The sequence below is a fragment of the Panicum hallii genome, chromosome 4 (assembly GCF_002211085.1).
Source record: "Panicum hallii strain FIL2 chromosome 4, PHallii_v3.1, whole genome shotgun sequence".
NCBI lineage: Eukaryota > Viridiplantae > Streptophyta > Magnoliopsida > Poales > Poaceae > Panicum > Panicum hallii.
In genome coordinates this window covers 47,661,877-47,687,322 of record NC_038045.1, presented here as the reverse complement: position 1 = coordinate 47,687,322, position 25,446 = coordinate 47,661,877, and the positions used below count along the sequence as shown (strand labels likewise).

The following is a 25,446-nucleotide window of genomic DNA, read 5'->3' as shown; positions in this document are numbered from 1 at the left end:
CGCTGCGCGGCCCAATGCCTTCCAGCTCCACGCTGACGACGGGGCGAAAGATACCGGTGGAAAAGATGAACTGTTTCCTCGGTCCTCTTTGACGAAACGGACGCGAAAAACAACAGATGGAGTGAGAGAAAAGAAAGAAGGGGAAAAAAATGGGTTGAGAGACAAAGGGATCGTGCATGTTCATCCATCATTGGTCTGTCTGTCACTCTCGCATCATGAGATCATCTGCAGAGCAGAGGGGCGGTCGGTCTCTGCGAGCTAGGCTGTTAAACCGCGTGAGCGTGGGCCACGCCGAGACGCTACCCCGGCGGGCTGCTGGTCTGCTGGCTCTGCTTGTCGAGGGTTCTTTCTGCTGACGTTGTGAAGGAGACAGCAGGATTAACCGAGCCATGGCCGTCAGGTAGACATTGCATGTGTTTTTTTTTTTGGAGAAGTAGACACTGCATGTGTTACGACTTAGTTACAACGCATCTTTTCCAAAGACAAACGTAGGAACGGTAGCATGTGAACACGACTGCACGAGCACTGCAGAGGATGAAGCAGAGGACCACTGGGAACTAGGAAATGAATGCAAAAAGGGCATTTCTAGAAGCACTTCACTTGATCTGGCCATCTGCCATGCATATTTGCGTTCAGATTCATGGATCGATGGTTTACTGTCTGAACTCTGAAGGAGCTGTAACCGTCGTCGGCAGGTGCATCATACACGTCTGGCCGTGGCACCTCAGTTTGAGAACTCAACTCACACTAGCAACCATCGGCCACCAATGGCCACGCTCAGTAGCTACCCTAGCTGCTGCAGAGTAAGAGTATCTCGCGCCCAGGAGCAACGCGGTTTCTGCCGGAGGCGTCCCACCCCAATCCATCCATCCAATCCTATATCCAACCACCCTCCCGTCCTCGGCAGGCAGCCAGCGCCGCTGCAAGTTGCCCCGGGCCAGCGCGCAGCTAGCTCCAGCTGCCTCTGCTGGCGACCGGAGCACACGGCTTCGTACGTACGCGCCCGCGTCCGTAGCAGCGCGAGAGCGGTCGCTGCCGTGCTGACGCCGTACGCCGCCGCCGCCGCCGCCGCCAAGCCCCCCAACCGATGTCCTGTCGCCGTCCTCATCCCATCGCCTACGCCCCCCGGAATCCGCGAAGCTGCCGGGCCGAATAAACAAAGCCCCCCACCTCGCATGTTACCCCTTCCTAACTTCTTCATTAGCAATGCGGTAATCTACTCGTACCAGTACTAATCCCTGCTGCAATGTAACGCGGCTGTTGGAAGGTGTGTGGGCGAGGCGTGAGTTCCCACTGCTGTTCATGGCCGGGCCGGGCGAGCACGAACGAACCGAGAGCAGCGGCGGCCGGCGGCCTCGTCGATCGCGTGCCGAGGTGGGAAAAAGTTGCCGCGGCCATGTGGCCGCCACGTACGGCGCCAACTTGTCAAGATCTAGTGTGCAGTGCAGTCAACCCCGGGCGTCGGCAGGTTAAACTCACAGCTGGAAAAACGACCGGGTTGCGCATCACACATGCAGCCATGCAGGGTTAGGTTCACTCGCCGTTGCGTTTGGTCAGAAATCAGAAAGAAAAAAAAAACACGACCATTGTGCTTGTGCCAATATTGTCCAAGTATTAGCTCCTAGTAGAAGTAGTAGTAGTAGTAGATTAATGGTTAGGGCGTCCAGTTGGTTGAATTCGCCTGTCGACTCACATGCCAGTGAGAGACCAAAGCTTTGCAGCAGCAACTAACAAGTCCACAGGCCTATCCAGTGACGAGATCCAAGCTTAAATCTCAAGCCGTTTACAATGTCCACAGGTTTACAGCACTCTGATCTAATCTAGAGCATGCGAGTATGATCAGGAGCTATCATCATCGATCCGTTCCGAGTGACAGCCAGGCGCGGTTGACCCGCCCCGAACTCGGTTTCGCCAGTTCGTCTCGGATCACAGCTGTGCTGCGCGCGCAAGTCGTACGGCATCCAGGCACGCCGGATCCTTAACCAGAATCCACTCGGCTTTGTTTAGCATATGCCGCTGCGCAGAGCACAGTGTGCCCACCTGGGCTGGGCGAGCTCCTGCTCCTCCTCCGTCTACTCGACGCCACCACCAGCGCTCGATTCAGCAGCAGGACGATGCTTCCTCGTTCGCTTTAAAAATTCCCTCCGCTGCATCACTGGCAGCTGTACGGCTGACCAGGGATGGATGGCATGGTGTGTGCTCGATCAGGATCGCCCTGATGTGTGAACGGGAAAGCTATTCAAATGCTCAACCACTGGGCAAGGCTTAAACTAATGCGTGAGACGCTCACATTGACATTGGCACAGTCGTGTTGGTGCCGTCCTATAAATCCGGCCATCGCCACCAAGGTTTTCCAAGCAGACAACAAGCAGCAGCAGCAGCACTGATCGAGCTGGTAGCACACACAGCGACACATCGCACCGAGGAAGGAACCATCGCCGTCGCGTCAGGCGAAGCACCAAGAAACCGAAGCGAGCGAGGAGCCGGAGAGCGAGCGAGGCGGCAGCCATGGTGAAGGCGGCGGCGGCGAGCAATGACACCGCGTCGGCGGCGGCGAAGCACGGCGCGAAGAGAACGTACAAGGGCGTGCGGATGCGGAGCTGGGGTTCGTGGGTGTCAGAGGTGCGGGCGCCGGGGCAGAAGACGCGGATATGGCTGGGGTCCCACTCCACCGCCGAGGCCGCGGCGCGGGCCTACGACGCCGCGCTGCTCTGCCTCAAGGGCTCCGCGGCGGCCGCGGACCTCAACTTCCCGCTCCGCCTCCCGTTCGACCTGCCCCCGGCCGCCATGTCGCCCAAGGCAATCCAGCGCGTCGCCGCCGCCGCAGCAGCAGCGGCCGGCGGCGCGGGCTTCGCGGCGTGCGCCGCCGACAATGCCGACAGCGCGTGCAGCGGCACCACCGCCGCCACCCCGGCGTGGAGCAGCGGCTCGCCCAGCGATGACGCCTCCGCGGTCAGCTCCCCGGAGTCCACGCTGAGCAGCGAGAGCGAGCTGCCGGCGCACCACTACGGCGACGCCGACGCGGACTACTACAGCTCGCTCGCGGACATCGACGCCTTCTTCCAGTCGCCCAAGTGCATGGAGTACGCCATGATGGACCCCTGCAGCGCCTTCTTCGCTCCGGCGCCGGCGGCGGCGGACGACGCCTGCTGGGAGGAGGAGGGCGACATCGCGCTCTGGAGCTTCTCCGCTCTCGGGTGCTGAAGCGGCCGGCATCAGAGAAACGGGAGCGACAATTCAGTTACTGACTAATCGCCGATCAGGTGACCAAAACGCCGGTCACCGTTGGCACGAAAAAGTATAGTTAAATTCCATATATATTTGATAATTCAAATTCAATGTAAACAATTGTAATAAGCTAATTATAGTAACCATGCGTTGTAGGGGGGAGCTCTCATGGAGCTCCATGTTTTAAGGTAGCTTCCAGGGAGTTAACCTCCCTACTATCGTCGCTTGTTATCAGTAAAGGTAAGCTTTATTAGAAGTGTAATTGATTGTTGTGAGTAATTGGCACTCCCTGCAGCCACACTAACCTATCGAAATGGGTTGCTCCATCCCAACTATTTGCATATCTATTTATTTATTTTGACGTAACAAGAGGGTTGTTCTCCCCTACTGGTTATATATTGAAAAGCCAAAAGCAGTGTACAACAACGTATTCATTTTTATTTAATTATAATCAGGTTTAATATTGCTAGCCTATCCATTTTTACGACTGTTGGCACACCTAAAATTCATGTGAAGCTTCGCCACTAGCAGTTCCATTTACCATGCCCAGCGAAGTACTTTTTTTGAGACCATAAAGTACTTGTATATTTTAGCAATGGTGATTACATTACACTTTCAGGACATGAGTTACCAGGGGTGGAGCCAGAAAACAACAAGGATGAGGGGAGCTACATAGCAGAAAATGTACTATCAGATTCTTTTTCTATTTTTAAAGTTTTCCTCGATTTATTTGGTGAAAACAAATTTTTTGAGACTCACAAATGTGCATACAAGAAGAACACGAGAAAAGAACTGGGCTAGGAATAGGGACCGGGCCGCCGTATGCGTTGGCGTCTCAGCCCAGTTCATCCGGTAAGGTCTGACGTCCGCATTACGGCCCATATACTGTTTTCATGAGGCCCAGAATTAGTAAATGTGCAAGGCAAAGTGGGCCGCCAGCCCTGGCCTTTTTACACTAATGTGGGAACGGTAGCCCAAGTTGCCACCACACGCTCTAATTACGGCCACGGTTTATCATGAACCAACTGATCGGTTTCATCAGTGAGTAACGTATGAACGGAAGTGATTAGTGCTTAGTGCTTGGTTATTGCTGGTGGCTTGTGCTTTCTTTATCGAAACGTCATGTTGAGCTAGGGGAGGTGACCAGACACACTCAGCTACTATATGTATACGTCTCTCTCGCCAGGACCAGGGACACAAAAACAAGTCATGAAAAGAATTCTACACATGAGAGTAAACTAGCTCTCTGATCATCGAGGGAACAAGCAGAGGAAGAGAGGAGAGAAATTCAACAAATGAAAACGCCATCTGCAACAATTCAAACGAGTGCTTGAAACACGCTGATAATCAAATTAACACGATAACATTTGGAAGACATCGCTTTAACACTTCAATGTACCTGTTCGCAACATTCAAATATATCCGCTACCAGTGGTGGACCTAGAAAATGTTTGGAGCCCTGGCGACAATAGTTGTGACCGTGTGTGGTTGACGGGGCCTTGCTGCAGGGTGGGGGCGGAGGGCACTGGCCCTAGGGGCTAGGGAACGGGAGCATGCGGTGGATCTGCTAAGGAAAGATTTGTGTGTGGAGCCATGGCAGGGAGGGGGAGATTGCTGGTGTTGACGACCGAAAGAACGAAGGAGAGAGATGCGATTCAAAAAGCGACGGAAGCGTCATGGCGTAGATAAGGATCCGCTGTTGTGGACCGTGGAGAGCGTCCGATTTTTCTTTTCTCATCGGACGTCCTAGTTGAAGCATTATAACAATCTGGGACGAGTCGAATTCGAACTCGTTTCTTCATGCGTTCGCGGCGTGGATCGCAAGCAATATTAGCACCACCACACGACCACCGGCTCCGGCGATCCCGTTGTTCGTGTCAGATTCGGAACACCCTGCTAGCAACTTTATATAAGGCCAATCGGAGGAGTGGCGGCGAGTCCAATCCAATCCACGCCTCCAGCCAATCTCCCCCTCGGCTGCTGCAACACGGCTGCATAGGGCGAGAAGCTAGCGGAGGCAGGCGATCCACGCCGCGAGGAAGATGCCTGGTCTCATGGCCCGGGCGCCGGCGAGGAAGCCCGGGGAGTCGCGCGGCATGGCTGGGGCTGGCCGCCGCCGCGTCGCCGGCGAAGGGCCCGGCACGAAGGTGCCCGCCGACATCTCCAATCAAGATCCCCAGCTGATTCTCCGGAAGAGGCTGCGCGCGGAGATGGAGGCGCTCCGCGGCCTCCTCAGGAAGGCGGAGCTCCTGTCCGGCAAGACCGTCGGCAACGGCCGCGCGGCAGCTCGTTGCGGCAAGGACGGCCGGTTCTTGGCGGCGGAACACCGATCGGAGGCTACGGAGGCGGAGAGGACGCCATGTGCCAAGAGAAGGAAGACGATGCCTCTCGCGGAGATCGTCGTCGAACCCAGGATGTCAGCGGACGAGATCTCCAACCTGGTCGCCCGAGTCGCGTCGCTCTCGTCGAACATGCCAGCTCACATCCTCGAGTTCCTTAAGGAGGAGTGCACCGGCCACGAAGACGGGAACAGCGGCGAGATAGAGATCGACCTCGGATCCATGAGGCGCTCCGCAATGCCCGAGCTGAGGAAGTTGCTGGACGAGTTCGCTGAAGGGGAGAAGCGCCGGCACCAGACGGATGCGGCGAGCGCATCGAGGCCCATTAGCCGGTCGTCGCCGGATCAACATGAAGACGGCGAGATCGTCGTCGAGGAGGACGACGCCATCGTTGATATATGCGTCGACGCCTCTCCCACGGCAGCAGAACAGGTTCTTCGTTCACCGCCGCGTTTGCTTGAGGGCGGCGAGATAGAGGAGGAGGCGGCGGACATGTTGGTCGACATCTGCGGCGACGCCTCCCCTGTGGCAACCAAGACGCTCGCTGGACCAGGAAACCGCCCTGGCAGTAGCAGTAGCAGTAGCAGTTCAAGCTGCTCTTCCGGATCCTCCAGCGATCCATCACATTCTGATAGCGGCGACTCCGGCTCCGACGACGAGAGCGTGACAAGCAGCCCGGCTCCGGCCGTCCTTCACAATACCTCTCCCGGCGCCTCTCCCGTGGGAGTGCCGGACAAGGTTCTGTGCTCATCGCCGTGCTCACTTGAAGACGGGGAGTGCCGGATAGAGGAACGCGGGGGCGCAGCGGCGAAGTTTGCCGACCATGAGAGTGTCGGAGGCAGCCTGGTTCCTCTGATTCTTCCCGAAAGAGGCGACGAGCCCGAGACGGCGCTGGAGGCGCTTCCGATCGCACGCGACCAGAGTATCCCTCAGGCGACGTATCGTGATCTCATCGCCAGGGCTTGCCAGATGCTGCGCAGGCGGCGGCATCCGGCGAGGCAGCGAGCCTATGAAGAGCTGGAAGAGATGGAGAGGAACGCGAAGCCGATCGGCGACTGCGTACACCCGATGCACCTGAGGCAGCTGGGGATCACTCCGGTGGAGCACGCTGTGACCTCTGAGCGGCGTGCTCCTGGTCGTGGCAGCCCGGTGCAGAGGCTACTTGGGCTCTTCTTGAAAGCAGAGTAGCAGGCCATGGTGCGCGAGGAAGATGAAAAAGGAAGCAACAAGGTTACTGAAGACAGATAAAAGAAACTTAGCTGGAAACGATCGATCCATCGTCCATGATGTTGATGCAACTTGGCATTATACTTCCTGCACTGCGTTACATGCGCAATGGGGAGGGGCACTAGTGGAGCGACAAGTTAGTGAAGAGATGATCGATGATGTTCTTGTAACTCGGCTGAAACTAGACATGGAGTAGAATCATGCAATCCTGATCCCGTATAGTACTATTACTCAGAGCTTAGCAAGCCTATCAAGCAATGAACAATATATGGTTGTGATTGGTTGCGTGCACAAATCCCTAGCCACGCTTGTGGCTCGTGGAGTGCAGGCTAGGAATGCAAAAATGGCCCTCTAGCCTGGCTTCCTGGAAACGCAAATGAGTTCTGTTTTCCACTACGTAGGCTGCACAAGGTAAAAAGAACATACTTGGTTATCTTAAGTCACCCAACCAAACACAAACACATTGCATTGATTTAGCCTGGTTATGATTGGTCTAGGATAGAGCTAGTCTGGCTAGGAACTAATACAACCAACCAATCACAACCATACTGAACAAGTGAACATGATGTGTATATGAAGGTTGTTTGTTTTGCAACAATTCCACACGCACAAAAAAAAGATGTTGGCCAGTAATATATCAATTTATCATCATGTATACAGTGGTGATTATGGCCGTGTTGCCATCGTGTGTGCTCTGTTCCTGCTCCATGAGCTGACACATCTCGATCTCAAACAAAGAACGAGAGGGCGACAAAGCAAGCGGCGACGACGACAAAAGACTGCAGGACAGCCGCCGCACAAGCACCACGCCCGGCGGCGTCACCGTCGTCCGCTCCACTGCTCTCCCAAGCGTCCCCGTCCGGCGCGCGTGGCAACGGCAGCCAAGCCAGCGGCCCCCAGCCGGCCACCACCACCGGCCCCGGCGCCTCCGCCTCCCCACTTCCTTCTTCGACGCCGCCCTCCCGGGATCCATCCGCCTGCTCCGGCAGCTCCTGCCGGCACACCGGGCACGAGTTGTGGAGCCGGAGCCACGGCACGATGCAGTCGGCGTGGTACGCGTGCTTGCACGGCAGCTCGCGCGCGGCCTCCCCGAGCTCGAACTCCTCCTTGCACACGGGGCACTGCGGGCCGTCCGACAGGTGCGCCGGGGACACCCGCACCGTGGGGAGGGACTCGATGGCCGACTCCGGCGCGGGAGCCGGCCCGGGGCGGTCGTCCTGCGTGAGGCGCTCGATGAGCGCGTCCAGGTTGGGCCCGACGAGGAACTCGTCCCAGCCGACCACGGTGGGAGGCGGTGGCGGTGGCGCGTCGACGGGGGCGTCGTCGTCGTCCGGGCGCCGCGTCGCGGGGGACGGCGGCGGGGACGGGACGCGCCGGGGGCGGCGGCGGCGGGGGAGCGGCGTGTCGGCGTCGGCCGTGGCGTCGCCGGTGTATACGACCCACCGGCGGGGGCCGTCGTGCGGGAGGAACGGCGGCTGGAAGAACCGGTCGGGCGGCGGGAGCACGGGTCGCGGCGCCGGCAGGTCGATCTCGTGGAGGAAGCGGCCGAAGCAGCGCGGGCAGAAGACGTCCGAGGTCGGGTACGACACGGCGCGCACCGCGCGGCCGCACACGTAGCACCAGTACAGGCGCCACGTCCGCCGGCGCCGGCGCACGCCACCGCCAGCGCCCGTGGACATGGCCGGCAAGCTTAGCTAGTCGCCCCCGCCCCGCTCGCCGTGGCTAGCTTGAATGAGCCGAGGTTGCAGGACGCGCACGAGGGAGGACCTAGTATAAGAGGATTCCTGAGGGAATTGGGATGGCGCCATGGCTGTTTGATTGGGACGGCGGCAAGGTTACCAAGGTGCGGCTCGGCGGGAAGGAATGGCTTTTGCGAGGAGATGAACACGATTCTGCCTTACAGGGGGTGGTGTAGCTAGGAACACTGTAGCACGTAAGCACGTTCCTTCCTTGTTCTGATGTGAATGGCATTGACATTTTTCTTTCGGTTGCCACGCTGATTCTTGTTCAGAACAGACTCGGTGTTCTTCCTCACACGCGCGTTATGATCTTCTGTCTTCTCCACACGATAGAACACATGCTCCCACTTCACTTCCACAGGCCTCCTGTCAGTGGTGGAGCTAGAATTTTTTTATATAGGATATGCTAAATTAAAATATTTATATGCAAACCGATAAAATTAATTTAGCAATTCGGTAAAATTATAAAAATTACTTAACAATTCGGAACACAACTACTAAATAACATAATAAGTCTTAAATTACAATCCAGATAGCACACCAATAGTTTAAAAACTATAACATCTTACAACCTTGTAGTTTAAAATAAATTTGTTTTGACAAAACGGAACATAGGCAGCATTTTTCTTAAAGGAACATAGGCAGCATAATTCATGCGATTTACGTTCAAACTTAAAAGTCGGTCCACGTACTGCCACAAACCAATCACAAGTTTACAACACACAGGCAAAGCTAGCAAGTATTATCCATAGGATTGACTTTTTAGTCCGGATCGTATCGAATATTTGGATGTCCAGATAACTATAAAACTAATTGTATAAATAAAGATTAATTTACAAGATGAATTTATTAAATCTAATTAATCTATAATTAGCACATGTTTACTGTAGCACAACATTATCAATTCATGACTTAATTAGATTTAATATATTCATCTCACGAATTGATTTCTACGTATACAATTAGTTTTATAATTAATCTATATTTAATATTTTTATTTTTGATTAATGTCCATGATACCACGGAACCGTCGGACGGATGCAAACGACCCTAAAGTCGTCAAGCCAATCACAACACACAGCCCAAGAAGGCGAGAATACGTCAAGCTAACACACACTGCCACCGGGACCCACTTCCCACTGGGCCCCACTCCCAGCAAAGCGCGCATCGTCCACGCCGCCGAAATAGATCCGGGGACCTGGACTCCGCCGCCTCCCCCTCTCCCATTCCCCTTTCGCCAAATCCACGCGACCGCGCGAGCGCAGAGAGCACCGCCACCGCCGAGAGGATTGGCCCAGCCGAGCAAACCCTCCGAGTCTCGGCGGCAATGGCGCTCTTCGACCGCTCCCGCGAGTCGCTCCTCCCGAGCTTCCTCTACGCCCCGGCGGCGGCGAAGTCCTTCGCCGGCTCCTCCAGCCTCCCCGCCTCGCCCGCTGCGGCACCGGCAAGTGGGGGCGCGCCGTCGTTCCCGATCCAGGCGCCCAAGGAGAAGATCGAGATGTACTCGCCGGCTTTCTACGCCGCCTGCACGGCCGGAGGCATCGCCAGCTGCGGGCTCACCCACATGGCCGTCACGCCGCTCGACCTCGTCAAGTGCAACATGCAGGTGTGTGGTTTGTGGTGGGTGGGGTGGTAGATCCAGCACTTTGCTGCTCCCCGGGTTACGAATCGGACTGAGCTTTGTTAGATCCGGCGGCGATGAATATACTTCCCGTAGATCCACGATTCAGTTTTGCTCTTTGTTTAGTTGCTGTGCTAAGTGTTTACTTAACGTGTGATCTGCTGATGCCAGTGAAGAATCTCACTAAGTTAGCACTAGTAGCTATTCTTCGACATCATGGTTGGACCTTGTATGTTAAACTGGCGTAGATTCGGTTCGGTTTTGGCATTTTACCACTTGCTTAGTCGAACCAGGACTGATTGTTTTGTACATCTATGTAGTAACCAACTGGTTTAGGATAATTATATTCCAGTGGAATTGTTTCCCTGATTACTGTGTTAGTGGGCCCAACATGGTTATGTAGGTAATGTGATACCCCAAATAGTAACGCATGGTTTTGTAGTTTACTGTGCAGTGGTTAGGTTGATATATAGATCATTGATATGAATAAGTTTGGATTGTTTGTTTAGTCTGTCACCAGCAGACAATGTTCAAAAAGGCGCTGCTAGGTGTTCGCCTAGGCGTGCTTATGCGATAGGCGGAGGGGTGCTGCCTCGCCTAGGGGGGTAGGCGGAGGATAGGCGCGGCCGGGAGGAGGTGGTGGCAGCAGGGACAGCGTGTGGCGGCGGAGGAGGCAGGGGCTGGCGGTGGAGGAGGCAGGGGCTGGCGGCGGAGGAGGAAGCGGAGGCAGGGGCGGGCGGGCGGCGGCGGCGGCGGAGGAAGCGGAGGCAGGGGTGGGCGGGCTGGCGGCCGGGGAGGAGGAAGAGGAGGCAGGGGCGGGCGGGCGGAGGAGGAGGAGGAGGCAGGGGCGGGCGGAGGGAGAGGAGGCAGGGGTGGGCGGGTGGGCGGCGGAGGAAGAGGAAGCATGGGCGACGGGTGGGTGAGCGAGGAATCGAGGGAGCGGTGAGTGGATAAGAGGGGAGGCTGGGAGGTGGGTTGGGCTGTTTTAATGGGCTTTTTCCAAAGTTAGGCCCATTAGCTTCTTATTTTTCTTTTTCTTTTAGAGATACATGTATGTGTATAACAAGATATATATGTATATGTGTGTATGTGCTAACGCCTTGAAACGCCTAGGCTCGCTTAGGCTCTAGGCGGTGGGTCACTGCCTAGATACCGCCTAGCACTTTTTTGAACATTGCCAGCAGAAGAATGTGGTATATGATTTTTGACATTACCATCTTAATTAATGTTCCAGATCGACCCAGCGAAATACAAGAGCATCACATCCGGGTTTGGAATTCTGGCCAAGGAGCAAGGAGTGAGGGGCTTCTTCAGGGGATGGGTGCCCACCCTGCTGGGTTACAGTGCTCAGGGAGCTTGCAAGTTTGGATTCTATGAGTTCTTCAAGAAGTACTACTCAGATATTGCAGGGCCTGAGTATGCTCAGAAATACAAGACCTTGATATACCTTGCTGGGTCGGCTTCTGCTGAGGTGATTGCTGATGTGGCTCTCTGCCCCTTTGAAGCCGTCAAGGTCCGTGTGCAGACACAGCCTGGTTTTGCTCGTGGGCTCAGTGATGGCCTCCCTAAGTTCATCAGATCTGAGGGTGCCCTGGGGTTAGTATTTCACCTTATTTTCTTTAAATTTGAGTTAATTTATGCTTGTCATTCAGTTCTGTAGTGTAACACCTTTTTGTTTTCAAACCTGCAGGCTTTACAAGGGAATTGTTCCTCTCTGGGGTCGTCAGATTCCTTGTAAGTAGATCCTGGGCAGCTTATTTGTTCTGTTATTATGTGATGTTTTTTTCCTTCCGCAGTTGTCTGTTTTCAGACTTTTGGCAGCCTTTCATGTTAATGGTCCTATCTTACTGTACTTATTCGTGTGCTCTGCTTTAGTCATGAGAATAGGACTGTTGCATTACGCTTCAGTTTATTTACCGCATAGTCACTATTAGATGGTTGGACACCCTCCCATTCGTTGTTTAAATTTATCTAAGGGTGACTAGTTTAAGTCTGAATATCTACTGTCTCTTCAATTTGACAACTTTCGTCTGCTTCAAATTATGCTTTTTCAAATCAAACTCAGTCATAACCTACATGACATGTTTGTCTCAGTTTCCATTGCCCTTGCTCTTCTCATGCCGAACTTTGTGATTTAGCACCCTCATACTCCATAGTCCATGTTACTCCTCTTCGATGATGCCAAAAGTTCATCCCATGGTAGTTTCTTTTCAGTGTTAGCCTAAACGGTAAACGCTAAACAGTCGGTCCCCTTCCGTGTATCTATTTATTCTGACTAAACGGTCAATTAAATGGATTAAATGGTCATTAAATGGAGTAAACGGCTGATTAAACGGACACGACTGGTCACTGTGTAGCGTTTACACGGTGTGTACACGGGCTAAACGGCCGTGTAGGCGAACAATGTTTCTTTTTCCTTTTTTTAAAAAAGTTTGAGGTATCTTCCCTTTGGAGAATACCCTTGGTAAATTTATTATGCATAGAGTTCAAAACTGCCCTTGAAAAATCTTACTAGTCTGATCTCAGTGAGATCAAAACTGACCATTTTTATTAATCTCGTTTTTATAAAGGCATATTGGAGTAGACCAGCTTTCGATATGAATGTTTCTTCGCTTTAGTTTAATATCCATATTGGTTTAGAATAGCAAATATTATCATGATCCACATGTTCTCATTGCAATTATTTTCTGGTAAGCACTGATCAATATGATTCTTTGCTTTGGGCAGAAATAACTATATGAACATTAGTCAACCCCCACTATGTTATTAGCATCAAAGCTATGATTTCTCAAAAAGTTTATTAAAGAAAGTAGAAAAGCCCCTATTTATCCTCTTTTTATACTTTCAAGATGAGAAAAAGGCTCTCCTAGTATTACTCATTGCGGCATTGCTTGATCTTATATCATAGACATGTTCAGTACACTAAAATCTACATTTGAAGTGCCTTGTTCCTTAGACACCACAGAATTACAGATATATGGTTGTGGTTGTGGACTTAAACATTAAAACATATTTGTTTTTCCTTCTCGTTGATAGTTTTTAAATAACCTTTTGGAGAATTTTAATGTGTAGCACCTATTTCTTGACTACATAATCAATTGTGCTTGGACAGTTAGACTTGATATTTGTGTTGAATACCTTGTTCTCCCTTAGCTCTTTATATATGTTTCACACACTTACACATTTTAATGATTTATGTTCAGACACAATGATGAAGTTTGCTTCATTTGAGACCATCGTTGAACTTATCTACAAGCATGCTGTTCCTGTTCCAAAGTCAGAGTGTAGCAAACCTTTCCAGTTGGGTATCAGCTTTGCTGGTGGCTACGTTGCTGGTGTCTTCTGCGCCATTGTTTCTCACCCGGCAGATAACTTGGTCTCTTTCCTGAACAATGCCAAGGGTGCTACAGTGGGTGATGTAAGCACATTATACTTATTCGCTTCTTAAGATGATTTAGTTTTTTTCTCCCCTTTTGCTGTGTTGTTCATTGGTTACTCATTGTACATGCTTCTGCAGGCTGTTAAGAAGCTTGGCCTCTGGGGCCTCTTCACTCGAGGACTACCCCTTCGTATTGTCATGATCGGTACTCTTACTGGAGCTCAGTGGGGAATTTATGATGCATTCAAAGTCATGGTTGGATTGTAAGTGCCTTCCTTGCTTTTTTCAGAACATTTTAGCCTTTACAAAGATTAAATTTAACTGCATATTCCCTTTGCATTAAGAAATAACTGATGATTGCCTTTTCAATTACACAGGCCTACTACTGGTGGTGTTACACCTGCACCAGCCCCTACCGCAGAGGAGGCTGCGTTGAAGGCCAGTGCCTGATCCTTCATATCACGACAACTAGAATGCAGCGGTCATTCTTTACCGATGACAAATGTTCCAATTACATGAGTTCAACCTTTATGTTCTGAATTCTTTAGAGGATGGCTGTCATCCTTAGGACGAGAGGAACTCGCTAAACCGGTGATCATAGTTCTTTTTGCCCAAGAGTAGTGCTTGATATATAATAAATTTTAGGTTCACATCACTGTTAGGAGCCCTGGTTTTGGTTTCACCTGTGCCAAGGTTTGTTCACATTACAGCACCTTTCATGTGCTGCCAATTTTTTGGCATCACTGGTCCTCCATATGAACTAGTTGATGACAAAGTTCAAGCTCTGAATTTCAGTAGGATGCTGCTTTCTCTAAGATTAGATTGTGCATTGCTTATAGTTTGGACTTGCGTTCTGTTGGTTTGCCTACTGGTTGTGAAATATGATTACTGGTGGCGTCGCGAGCAGGTGCATGCATCGGAGCGCCACTCTGCGGCGCGCCCTGCTGGCCAGCGGGCGGCTCCGCGCCTGCTGATGGTGCCAGCAGATACTGGCAGACCTGTCGCCATCGTCGTCGCAGCCCTGCGTACGCCTCTGTTGCTTGGGCCGCGCGCGCGGCGGCGGTGGCGGCATGTCGGGTTTCTCCGGCGGCTGCAGGCGTCCGCTACCCATTTCTTTTGGTCGCCACGCGGGCCCGGCGGACGTTCTTATTCTGCCGCTCTGCTCCGGTTCTGCAGCTCGTTCTTTCTTTCAGCAGCTCGGCGGCCATTGTGCGTGGCGTCCCTCTTGCGCTGCTGCTGCGGTAGGCGCCTTGCTTCGACGAGGAACTTGGCAAGAAAACGGGAACGATCGGCCGGTCTGTCCCGGTTTCTCGACTGCTTCGTGCTCAGATTTATGTACGTACTGGTGGTGGGCGTGTTCAGTGATCACCCAATAACCGCTGTTCTTTCGGCCGGTGCGTGCTTGCTGTGGTTTGAGTTTAATTATGGGGGTATAAGGATTCAAGCTGTACTACTTAATTTTGTTATTTGGCCGATCCAAACGGACTGAATTGATCTGCTGATGGATCTCGGACCAAGAGAAACGGAACGGGAACGAACTTGCATCCAGCCAAGCCGGCTTACCAAACACAGTGCAAGTTGACCAGACATTTGGCCAGCCCGAGACTTGCCGGCCACTTCTCGCGTGCGTCGCCGTGGCCGATCGACGATAGCGTTGCCATGCCTGCCGCCCAATCGCAGCTGGAAAGCTGCCGCCGGCCACTTGTCGAGTGCGCGTGCGCGCGAGCATACACCTCGGCCCCTCTCCCTCCCCGTCGCATTCCGCGGCCATCTGCTCCGGAGGAGCCCCCGCACCGGCGGCCCGCCCACGAGCGCCGGTCGAAGACCGGGGAGATTCGCCCCGCGCGCACGCAACCCCCGCGCGTCCCTTAGGACGACGGCGCGGCTTAGCCGCCGCGAATTCGAAGAAGACAACGACAAGCCAACCACGCAGCTGATGGAGCGAGAGCGCAGGAGGAGAGGCGTGCCAGCCCCGTGTCCCTGTGCTCGGCGCCAGTACCTGCTGCCCTGCCTTAGCTGAGCTCCGATCCTGCCGGGGGGAGACTAGTAGTGCTCAGTACGTGCTCACAGGCTGCTGTTGCATTGCATGCGCACGCGGGGGAAGTAGCTTGGATGGCTGGGCTTTCCCTTCCCGACCGAATCTTCTCCTCCTCCTCCTCCTCCTCGCTTACTGGCGGCCATGGATGGATAGTTCCAAATCTCCGATCGCCTGCCAAACATCAATTGTTTAGACATCGATCTACGATCCGTATGTCGGTACAAAAGTCCATTCCGGAATTGGGAGGGCCAGGGTTTGGCGCCGAACGAAGCTAGCTAGCAATTAACACGACGCTGCTTATCATCGAGGTGGTCTTGTTTGGATCCTCTCCAACTAATGATTAGCTAGCTAACTGATAATAGTCTTCTTTAGCTAGCTAAAGATTAGCTAACTAGTCAATAGCTGGGTGACCATGCTGTCCATGTGTTAGAAAATTTAACAAAAGGGTTTGGAGTAATATGCTCTTTTGACGTTTTTATTAGGATTAGCTGGGTTCAATGGGCTAATGAGATAATACTATTTTAAATAGCTGAAATACTATTAGCTAATCTATTTGGATTTATAACAGCTAAATTTAGCTACTTAACTATTAGCTGGAGGATCCAAACAAAGTGTAAGCCTAAGCACGAGCTCTGCCTGTTTGTCTGTCTCGATCACAGAACATCCAAGCATGTGTTGGAAAACGGGACGTGCGCCGAACTGCCCTCCCAGTTGCAGCTGACCTGGCCGCCGTCGTCTGTGCGTTAGTAGGATCGGAATAGGACTGTATGCATGGCACGCTTCCTTTTCTTTCTTCGAGGATACGCGTGCAGGCGCGCGCTTTGTCATACTTTAATTTGGAGAGACTCTGACTTGGGCGAATCGACGACGATGTCCGAATCAAAACCTTGAGTGTGTCGTCAAATGCATGGGACCAATGGCGTGGTTAGCAGTTAGCACACGGTTTACTACTTTTGTACTACTCCTAAAGAGGTGCATGCAGAGTGGAGACGAGGAAGATGAGGACCAAACTTTGACGCACGCGCTCTGCCCAAAGCCCTCTTTTTTACACTGGCCGCGAAAGTAACACTAGGCATAGATGCTGACCACTTGGACAGTTGGACATTGTACCACACGGTGCCTGCCAATAGAGACCGGCCGGGTAATTAAGCCCCACACTTTCCCGTCAGTTTCATTCTCTATCAGTTAGTCCGATTATGCCCGGTCCAACGTTAGAAATAAAAACAAAATACTCCATCCGTTCAAAGGTTCATTTCGTTTATTTCACTAGGACAAGGTTTTGACCACCAGTTTCTTAAGACTTTGCACCTCTGCTTCCTAAGAAACAAGCTAGGCCCTGCCATTTACTTTCGCAACGCAAGGAGCAGGACGCGCTGAAATATATTAAGGAGAAACCGATCAAGCACTAAGGGTCTATTTGGAGGAGGTAAAATTGAGTGCTAAACTTTAGCATATATTAGCACTTTGAGTCTTGGCTAAAACCCACCTCATTAGTACTCCCATTTGGGTACACTAGTGCTATAGTTTAGCACTTTCACCTATTAGCACTTGATCCAAATAGGACCTAAAACAGATACAATTAAGAGATTTTCACTAGGTAAAACACTCCCGTTTTGCTTACGATCTACACAAGATAAATACACCCAGCAGCAGGAATCATATGTGCGTGACTACAAGAAACCCTAGACACGAAGCGACGCCAGGATATGATCTCGCCAAACTATATCTAGCAGCACCTGCACCTCTCTTCTCAGACATGCATGCACCCAAGGCAAAGCAATCCCAGCATCACCAAGCTAGCTTTTCTTACCGACCAAGATTGCTTTGGTTCTAGCTTCCTCGTTGCGTGCGAGAGCAACACGACGGGTTCCGAGCTTCCTATCCAACGCGCGTCAGGAACTGGGGCCTGCAGGTAGGCTGGTTCAAAATTTGAGCCGGTCCTCACCCAACCCTAATACTTTACTGGCACTTGCACATGACCTTATACTAATACCAACTAACACATAGTTTGCGACGACTAACCACCGTTTACTAATGCCATGCTGGCCACACGGCCTCCTCCTCTTATTCATCGAGAAGCCTGAAGCCTGCTGCCTATATATATATATGCTGTCATCTCCCGGAGCCAAGCAAGACAGCCTGCCACTTTGTTCTGTGCTCTTGCTGTACAGCTTCGATCGATTCCTCTGAAAGAAAAAACGAGCTTTTTGAAAGATCGATCTCGGATTCCTGCTGCTCGCGGCCAGCCGGCGATCGATCGTCATGGACGGCCGGGACGACTTCTTCAGCGACTTCATGGTGCTGCGGCCGGACAAGGGCGGCTTCCGCAGCCTGCTCCACTTGCTGTGCTCCTGCAAGGTCGCCGACAACGACGCCGTCGACTGCCCCGTCGGCACCGAGGTCGCCGAGCGGTGGCGGCGGTGGGCCATCTTCGTCTCCCTCGCCGCGCAGATGCTGCTGCTGTCGATCAAGAGGCCCATGGCCGCGCTCGGGAGGGCCATCGAGTACTGGATGAACCTGCTCACCGACAATGGCGGCGGCGTCCTCGGGCTTGTCAGGAATGCTATGCAAGGTACTGATTTTGTAGGCTTTTCTTGATGAAAAACATTCATTCGTCTCGAAGGTGACAAAATTATTCGTGCGGTTTGCATTTGGTTTGTTTCCCGGCCTATATATGTTTCCTTGAAATTAATGACTTTGTTCAATTGCATATCTGTGTATTTGCCGCCCCCCCCCCCCAAAAAAAATAAAATAAAAGCTAGAGACACAATGCTTATCTCTTATTTATCGTATTTTTTTGCAAGTGTGCATGATTTGGAACAGTGTACAAGTGTACATATATAGAGTTTTTTGACATGTGGAAGTCCATCTATATATCCATAATGGGTGAGTAAAACTAAGTTCATCGTTCATAAATTATTTCCGTATATGAGAAACATGAAACCTAAACAAACTCATGCTTGTGAACACAGAAGATCAGACAAAACCTGCTCGAGCTAATATAAACAAAATGCTGACGTATTACAGATTATTAAGTGTGAGTATTTTTCTTATTCTTTTAGCGAAATTATTTTTTTTAAACACATATTGCTAAGCATGTAAAGTCCAATATTGTGGGAACCAATGTACATCTTCGTTACAAAAATTCTAAAGAAGTAGCCAATTAGCTCGCGTAGCATACATAATTTGTCTGAACTGAAAGGGACTGGTTCTAAAGCTTATCTCTTTTGTAATATTAAACAGTACTGAAAGGATCAGTATATGCCCATTTATTTGTTTTGTCTGCTGAAAATTCAAAATACAATCACCATGGTTTACGAATGATTAACACAACTAGCAATATGAAATTATGATGCGTGTTACACACAACTGCACGAGTCATGAAAAAATAATTTCTAGATTAGATATTCCAGTGCAGTTGGGTATTCAATCATTGCTACTATATAAACATGGGAAGAAGTTAATCCAATCATTCTTCCTTCTGAAGATAAGGATGTTTTTTTGTTCCTTTTACTTAACAATATGCTGAGTTGGCGGTCTTAATGCTTTAAGCAACCAGCAGGTTGAACATTGTCATTTGTTTAATTTCTGTCGTGTGCGCTACTTGCAGCTAACAATCATATCCGTGATGCATGCTTTGTGCTACTTCCTCTAGTTTCTTTAGTTGTATATCTCACTTGAACGCTCAATTTGACCATTAACTAAACAGCAGCAAATATTCTTAAAATATTAGCATATGTACTAAACTTGATGTTAAATCTACTAATATCGTTTGAAATTAGAAACTATTTTTTTACATATCACGTTGAAAATATATTAAGGTAGCTTGCTCTCACCCTCATTTCGGTTATTTGAACAAAATGCGAGAAACGAACAACTCGTGCAGTTTTTGAAAGTCAAACAAAAGTCCAAACGTTCCACAACAAACACTGAATCTATGTTGTTTTATCCAAACAAGTACAAGCAACGTGCCTTTGTTTTTCAAACAAGCACGCATTTATATGCACGCATATGAATGTTCTGTATTCATCACCTAGAGTACAAAGTACTACAAACAACATCGATCCTGTTTTCCACACAAGTACGATAATGACACTGGTTTCCAAGGAATAGCTGTACTGAAGCAACAATTCATTGACCCATTCCTACCATTGCATCGCAGGTAAAGTACGGACTCCGGACAGGAAATCTACAAATTACCGGTCGTTCATCGGACTAATTGACACGAGGGTTGACCTGGACAAGAAGATCAGGCCAGGAGACAGCAACTACCACGCAGCTCTTGGAATCATGGCGTCGAAGATAGCCTACGAGAACGAGCTCGTCATCAAAACCGTTGTGGAAAACCGCTGGCAGATGACGTTCTTGGAGTTCTTCAACTGTTGGAACGGTACGATATGATCCGTACAACGTTCGATTGTTCCATCCATGGCGCAATCGATGCATGTTTGATTGACTGACACCACGCGTACGGCGTTCCCGTGCTTTCTCTGCAGAATTCAGCGGCGACTACACCACCCAGGCCTTCATGCTGGCCGACAAGCCGGCGGACGCGGAGCTCGCCGTGGTGGCGTTCCGCGGCACGCAGCCGTTCGACGCGGAGCAGTGGTGCACGGACGTGGACTTCTCGTGGTACGAGATCCCCGGCGTGGGCAAGGTCCACGGCGGCTTCATGAAGGCGCTGGGCCTGCAGAAGAACACCGGGTGGCCGGCGGAGCCCACCGAGCCGGCGGCGCCCGCGGCCGGCGCCGAGGAGCGGCGGTACGCGTACTACGCCATCCGCGAGAGGCTCCGCGCGTTCCTGACGGCGAACCCGCGCGCCCGGTTCGTGGTGACGGGGCACAGCCTCGGCGGCGCGCTCGCCGTGCTGTTCCCGACCGTGCTGGCGCTGCACGGGGAGGAGGCGCTGCTGGGTCGGCTGGCGGGGGTGTACACGTACGGGCAGCCCCGCGTCGGGGACGCGGCGCTGGGGCGGTTCGTGGCGCCGCGCCTGGACCGGCCGCGGCGGCGCTACTTCCGGTTCGTCTATTGCAACGACGTCGTGCCGCGGGTGCCCTACGACGACGCGGCGCTGCTGTTCCGGCACTTCGGCCTCTGCCTCTACTTCGACAGCCTCTACCGGCCGGCTGCGGTGGCGGAGGAGCCGAACAAGAACTTCTTCTCGCCGCTGTTCGTGGTGCCCAAGTACGCGAACGCGGCGTGGGAGCTGGTCCGGGGCCTCCTCATCGGGCACGTCGCCGGCGGCGAGTACGCGGAGGGGTGGGTGATGCGGGCCGCCAGGGCGCTCGGGCTCGTCATCCCCGGCCTGCCGCCGCACGCGCCGCAGGACTACGTCAACGCCACGAGGCTCCGCGCCGCCGCGCTCCAGCTGCTGCTCGGCGACCAATAGCCCCTGCGCTGGCCGTGATTAGCTAGCGCTTGTAAAAAAATTCATGGAAAATATTGGAACAGGAGTAATGACTTGTATGCAACATTATTGTAATTAGTCTGACATATACATATAAATATACATATACATCAGCAAAGCAAATTGTTACCCATACCTCAGCATCGAAGCTGACGATTGGTGAGTGTCCTAGATGTAGGAGAGTGCTGAACATGCAAGCGAAGCGATGGCTGGTGGATGAGGCTGGACGGCGACAGTGACCGTCGCGAGCGCAGCCTTTTCGTCGCTTACTGCACCATCAATCTCGGGTTGCCTACTCTTGCAAGGCTCGTTAGAGTAGCCGAGCGGCGACCGGGAAAGGCATGTAGGATCGCCAAGGCCCAGGACTGGGGTGCCCAGAGTCGCCAGATGTTTCAGACTAAGCACAACTGAACATCAGCAGAAAAATGAGCTACCAGAATTCACTACAAAGAGCACGTCGTCCCTCTCTCAAAATGGTGGAACCGACTAGCATTTCTCACGAGTCACGATGATCTTCCTCTGCGCAAGAACAAATGCTGCTCCTTTTCATGCTCTTCCAAGTCATGCTCCGGGAAGAGCTCCAGCGCCTCATCGGTATAGGCGTATAGCCGTTCGACGCATACCGGGAAACCAGACGCTGCTCTTGGCACCGATACTGTCGAACACCTTCCGGGCATCCTCCGGGACGCCGGCACGCCGCACTTGCAGTAAACATTATATCGCGACGTCGTCGCCGCTGTACGGCAAGGCGACGAAGTGGGCGTGGAGCTGCTGCCTGCCGAGACGGAGGCCGCGCAGCCTGGCGGCGGTGCTGGCGAAGGAGGCGAGGATGAAGTGGTCGGGCCGGAGCGGGTCGGGAGAGAGCATGCGGCGGAGGGCAGCCGGCCGAGCCCAATTTGAGCAAAGTTGCTGCTTCGTGCCCAGATTGGGCCGTGCTAAACGTATTCGGCCGGGCCGTCATCCGCGCCTAGGTTGCTGTCTGGCAGGCCCAAATCATCGCCGGCCGGGGAGGGGGCCCAGCAAATCGGTGGCCGAATTTTTGCTGGGATGCACAATATCAATCAGCTGAGAAATGAAATTGACAGCACCCAATTTTGGCGCTTTAAATTTGTGCAACGCTAATGCTTCGAATAAGACGCCCGATAGAGGTTCATTCATCGGACGCTTCCATCCTGACGTCCGCTTGCAAAACTCGTTTTCGTTAGGTTCCTCCTTCGAGTGATCGTTCGTCTTGTTCGTCTCCATCATATCTTCCGCTCTCGGATTTCCCCAAATTGATACCCCACGCCGCTCGAGTTCCTGTACCGCCGGCGTGTCCACCCAAATCTGTGTGATCCGTGTCAAATCGCTGCAGCTCGAAGCAGATCCTATCCGATCTATAAACATACGTATGCAAATTCTACCTCCAAACACTCGATACTCATAGCGCACGCACACTTAGCTCTATAAACACATGTATGCCAATCTCTTTCTTCGTCGATGGGTGCCCAACATGTCTGCCTGCTCCTCGCCCTCCAGCGTACCCACGTGAAGGCCCGTTCCTACTGCACCTCATCGGCTGTCACTGACCGTCTCCCTTTTCCCGTGGTCACTGGCTCACCATGATATGTAAAACAGGTGTTGTGCTCCAGAGTGGTGAGAACCTTGATCTGGTGGAACTCAACAGACTTTTAGGCAACCAAACTTCATGAGCTTCCACGGGTTAGGCAATTACCATTCTGTTGAATGCCGCCGTCTGCACCATCGCTAATGGGCATTCCCAACCTCCAGATGGCATTGGACGCTGCAGCTAATGAAGAAAAAAAATGTATGGGTGCAACACGTTGCAAATATATAAATTTTACGTTGCAAACTAATTTTTCTATGTTACATGGTCTATTTTCTTAAAGAAAAGTGGATTTTTACATGTTGCCGCTCTTAGAAGATGTTGCATGAAATATATGGTGGCATGTTGCGGTGTGAATTTTATATCTCGAAATTGAAATGTAGAATCATTTTTATGCATGTTTATTTAAAGCATAGATTTTTGACACAAATCTGAGTTGGAGCCTCTAAAGATTAAAACATGCTAGCGTCAGATTCAGCACTTAACTTTTTTTTATTAACATAAGTGACACAAACAAACACTATCAGCTGAGGACGCCTTGTACTTCAAAACCTCCACTGCCTCGTATTCTAGAATGAGTTGCAAGTTGTAACCTCATCGTTGGCGTCACTTGTGGGCGGCGTCCTTTTGCTAACCGTGAATCAGATCAGCACAAATGGAGTGGCAACGAAGTTCCAGTATCTCTCAGGTTCGATATCCTTGTTGCTGATGGGCGCCAGGCCTTGGAACCGTCGTTCCCGCCCAAGCCTCGGCCACTTTGTTTCCGTCGCGGCCAAAACCCTGTCCCCTTTTTAAGACATCGGAGGACTGACACGCAGCAGACCATCGAAGATCCAAAACACAGCATCGTCAGCAAGGCAGCCAGATGGCAATCAAAGACCTCGCGAACGGCCGGGGAACGGCGAGCGACGCCGGCGGCGGCGGCGGCGGCGACGTCAAGGCGCACTTCGTGTTCATCCCGATGATGTTCCAGGGCCACCTGATCCCGGCGGTGGACACGGCGCTGCTGCTGGCCACCCACGGCGCGCTCGCCAGCATCGTCGTCACGCCGTCCAACACCGGGCGCGTCCGCCCGGCCGTCGACTTCGCCCGCAAGTCCGGGCTCCCCGTCCGGCTCGTGGAGCTCCCGCTCGAGCTCGCCGCGGAGGGGCTCCCCGACGGGGCCGACGACGTCGACAGGGTGCCGCCGGACCTCTGGGCCAACTACTTCCGCGCCCTGGCGCGCCTCCGGGCGCCGCTCGAGCGCCACCTCCGCGCGCACGCGCCGTACCCGACCTGCGTCGTGGCGGACTTCTGCCACCCGTGGGCCAGGGAGCTCGCGGCGAGCCTCGGGGTCCCGCGGCTCTGCTTCTTCAGCATGTGCGCCTTCTGCCTCCTGTGCCAACACAACGTCGAGAGGTTCGACGCGTACGGCGGCGTCGCCGGTGACGACGAGCTCGTCGTCGTGCCCGGTTTGGAGAGAAAGGTGGAAGTGTCGAGGGCTCAAGCTCCTGGGTTCTTCCGGGGGATGCCCGGGTTTGAGAAGTTCGCGGACGAGGTCGAGCAAGTCTTGGCCGAGGCCGATGGCATCGTCACCAACAGCTTCCTGGAGATGGAGCCGGAGTACGTCGCCGGCTACGCGGAGGCTAGGAGGATGAAGGTGTGGACCGTCGGGCCGGTGTCCCTGTTCCACCAGCGCGCCACGACGTTGGCATCGAGAGGGAATACCGCCGCCATCGACGCGGACGAGTGCCTCCGGTGGCTCGACGGCAAGGAGCCCAGCTCCGTGGTGTACGTCAGCTTCGGGAGCATCGCGCACGCGGAAGAAAAGCAGGTCGTCGAGCTCGGGCTCGGGCTGGAGGCCTCCGGCCACCCGTTCATCTGGGTGGTGAAGAACGCCGACCAGCACGGCGAGGATGTGGCGGAGTTCCTGCGCGAGCTCGAGGCGCGCGTCGCCGGGCGCGGGCTGCTCATCAGGGGGTGGGCGCCGCAGGTGCTGATCCTGTCGCACGCGGCCGTCGGCGGCTTCGTGACTCACAGCGGGTGGAACTCGACCGTGGAGGCGGTCACGGCCGGGCTGCCGGTGGTGACGTGGCCGCACTTCGCGGACCAGTTCCTGAACGCCAAGTTCGCCGTGGAGGTGCTGGGGTTCGGCGTGGACGTCGGGGTGATGGAGCCGGTGATGTACCGGCTGGACCAGAAGGAGATCGTGGTGGGGAGGGAGGTGGTCGAGAAGGCGGTGAGGAGCATCATGGACGGAGGGGACGAGGGGGAAGAGCGGAGGAGGAGGGCGCGGGCGCTCGCGGCGAAGGCGAGGGCTGCCGTGGAGGAAGGCGGATCGTCGCACCGGAACCTGCTGGATTTGGTCAAGAATTTCGAGTTCAAGGTGGGCGCGGGGTGTGACGCGATCGCATGAGCATCACGCAACACAAGCAGTATGCTTGCTAGCACGAATTGTTCTTTTCTCGGCGTGCTCTGCCAATCTGCCAATATGCTACTGTACTTCAGCCACATGTACTAGCTACTATGAGTCAACCGCCACTTGTCACCTTCTACCGCTTCAACTACAGGTTCTCTGATGGCTATTTTACAGATATCTCTGGGATAGGAAACCTGCCAACACTCTTTTGAACCATTGGATCCAAACCTAGGTACTTCAGATTCGTCAGAAATATTTCCCAGAAAATTGGGAGATTACTATGTTTCAGAAAAAAAGAAAGTGAATTTCCGTAAAGTATATGTCTAGCATCATTTATCGTCTGAGCCCCTGCCTTGTTTAAACTATCATTTTGTGTTTTGCTGCGGCCGCGGCAAACAGCAGCTCGGCTGCAGGCAGCCTCAAGCACATCACCGTGCTGCCTGCAGCCGGCTGCAACAGAGTTT

At 52.9% G+C, this 25,446-nt stretch overlaps 6 protein-coding genes across 8 annotated transcripts; 5 read left to right on the top strand and 1 right to left on the bottom strand.

Annotated features, from left to right (window-relative positions):
• The first annotated feature begins 2,020 nt into the window (after positions 1-2,020).
• Positions 2,021-3,979, top strand: LOC112888670 (ethylene-responsive transcription factor ERF014-like). 3 transcript variants are annotated; one of them, XM_025954946.1, is made up of 3 exons: positions 2,021-3,298; positions 3,385-3,468; positions 3,848-3,979. In XM_025954946.1, exon 1 carries the CDS (start codon positions 2,509-2,511, stop codon positions 3,202-3,204), a length of 696 nt encoding a protein of 231 aa, XP_025810731.1. In that variant the 5' UTR covers positions 2,021-2,508; the 3' UTR covers positions 3,205-3,298; positions 3,385-3,468; positions 3,848-3,979. The 3 variants fall into 3 exon arrangements, with proteins under 3 accessions (XP_025810731.1, XP_025810730.1, XP_025810729.1); XM_025954945.1 differs by lacking the exon at positions 3,848-3,979 and having other exon boundaries at positions 3,385-3,626; XM_025954944.1 differs by having other exon boundaries at positions 2,023-3,468.
• Positions 3,980-5,168: 1,189 nt separating this feature from the next.
• On the top strand, positions 5,169-6,755 carry LOC112890576 (transcription factor GTE9-like). The gene has a single exon (XM_025957444.1). The coding sequence runs from the start codon at positions 5,283-5,285 to the stop codon at positions 6,753-6,755; it is 1,473 nt and encodes a 490-aa protein (XP_025813229.1). The 5' UTR covers positions 5,169-5,282.
• A 691-nt stretch (positions 6,756-7,446) lies between these two features.
• LOC112888668 (E3 ubiquitin-protein ligase RING1-like) lies at positions 7,447-8,611 on the bottom strand. The gene has a single exon (XM_025954943.1). The coding sequence runs from the start codon at positions 8,471-8,473 to the stop codon at positions 7,523-7,525; it is 951 nt and encodes a 316-aa protein (XP_025810728.1). The 5' UTR covers positions 8,474-8,611; the 3' UTR covers positions 7,447-7,522.
• A 1,124-nt stretch (positions 8,612-9,735) lies between these two features.
• LOC112889588 (mitochondrial phosphate carrier protein 3, mitochondrial-like) lies at positions 9,736-14,348 on the top strand. Its single transcript, XM_025956305.1, has 6 exons — positions 9,736-10,139; positions 11,389-11,750; positions 11,845-11,888; positions 13,358-13,572; positions 13,672-13,796; positions 13,911-14,348. Exons 1-6 carry the CDS (start codon positions 9,861-9,863, stop codon positions 13,981-13,983), a joined length of 1,098 nt encoding a protein of 365 aa, XP_025812090.1. The 5' UTR covers positions 9,736-9,860; the 3' UTR covers positions 13,984-14,348.
• A 3,369-nt stretch (positions 14,349-17,717) lies between these two features.
• Positions 17,718-21,064, top strand: LOC112889587. The gene is made up of 3 exons (XM_025956304.1): positions 17,718-18,143; positions 19,734-19,961; positions 20,068-21,064. Exons 1-3 carry the CDS (start codon positions 17,834-17,836, stop codon positions 20,958-20,960), a joined length of 1,431 nt encoding a protein of 476 aa, XP_025812089.1. The 5' UTR covers positions 17,718-17,833; the 3' UTR covers positions 20,961-21,064.
• Positions 21,065-23,449: 2,385 nt separating this feature from the next.
• LOC112890575 (UDP-glycosyltransferase 73E1-like) lies at positions 23,450-24,979 on the top strand. Its single transcript, XM_025957443.1, has one exon. The coding sequence runs from the start codon at positions 23,450-23,452 to the stop codon at positions 24,977-24,979; it is 1,530 nt and encodes a 509-aa protein (XP_025813228.1).
• The last annotated feature ends 467 nt before the right edge of the window (positions 24,980-25,446 follow it).

Bases quoted from the DNA above. Each gene is read 5' to 3' on its own strand.
- LOC112888670 (XM_025954946.1), top strand. From the start codon at position 2,509: ATGGTGAAGGCGGCGGCGGCGAGCAATGACACCGCGTCGGCGGCGGCG.
- LOC112889587 (XM_025956304.1), top strand. From the start codon at position 17,834: ATGGACGGCCGGGACGACTTCTTCAGCGACTTCATGGTGCTGCGGCCG. The intron at 18,144-19,733 runs GTACTGATTTTG...ATTGCATCGCAG, and splicing joins TGTCAGGAATGCTATGCAAG to GTAAAGTACGGACTCCGGAC. The intron at 19,962-20,067 runs GTACGATATGAT...CTTTCTCTGCAG, and splicing joins GTTCTTCAACTGTTGGAACG to AATTCAGCGGCGACTACACC.
- LOC112890575 (XM_025957443.1), top strand. From the start codon at position 23,450: ATGGCAATCAAAGACCTCGCGAACGGCCGGGGAACGGCGAGCGACGCC.
- LOC112888668 (XM_025954943.1), bottom strand. From the start codon at position 8,473: ATGTCCACGGGCGCTGGCGGTGGCGTGCGCCGGCGCCGGCGGACGTGG.
- LOC112889588 (XM_025956305.1), top strand. From the start codon at position 9,861: ATGGCGCTCTTCGACCGCTCCCGCGAGTCGCTCCTCCCGAGCTTCCTC. The intron at 11,751-11,844 runs GTTAGTATTTCA...TCAAACCTGCAG, and splicing joins AGATCTGAGGGTGCCCTGGG to GCTTTACAAGGGAATTGTTC. The intron at 13,797-13,910 runs GTAAGTGCCTTC...TCAATTACACAG, and splicing joins TTCAAAGTCATGGTTGGATT to GCCTACTACTGGTGGTGTTA.
- LOC112890576 (XM_025957444.1), top strand. From the start codon at position 5,283: ATGGCCCGGGCGCCGGCGAGGAAGCCCGGGGAGTCGCGCGGCATGGCT.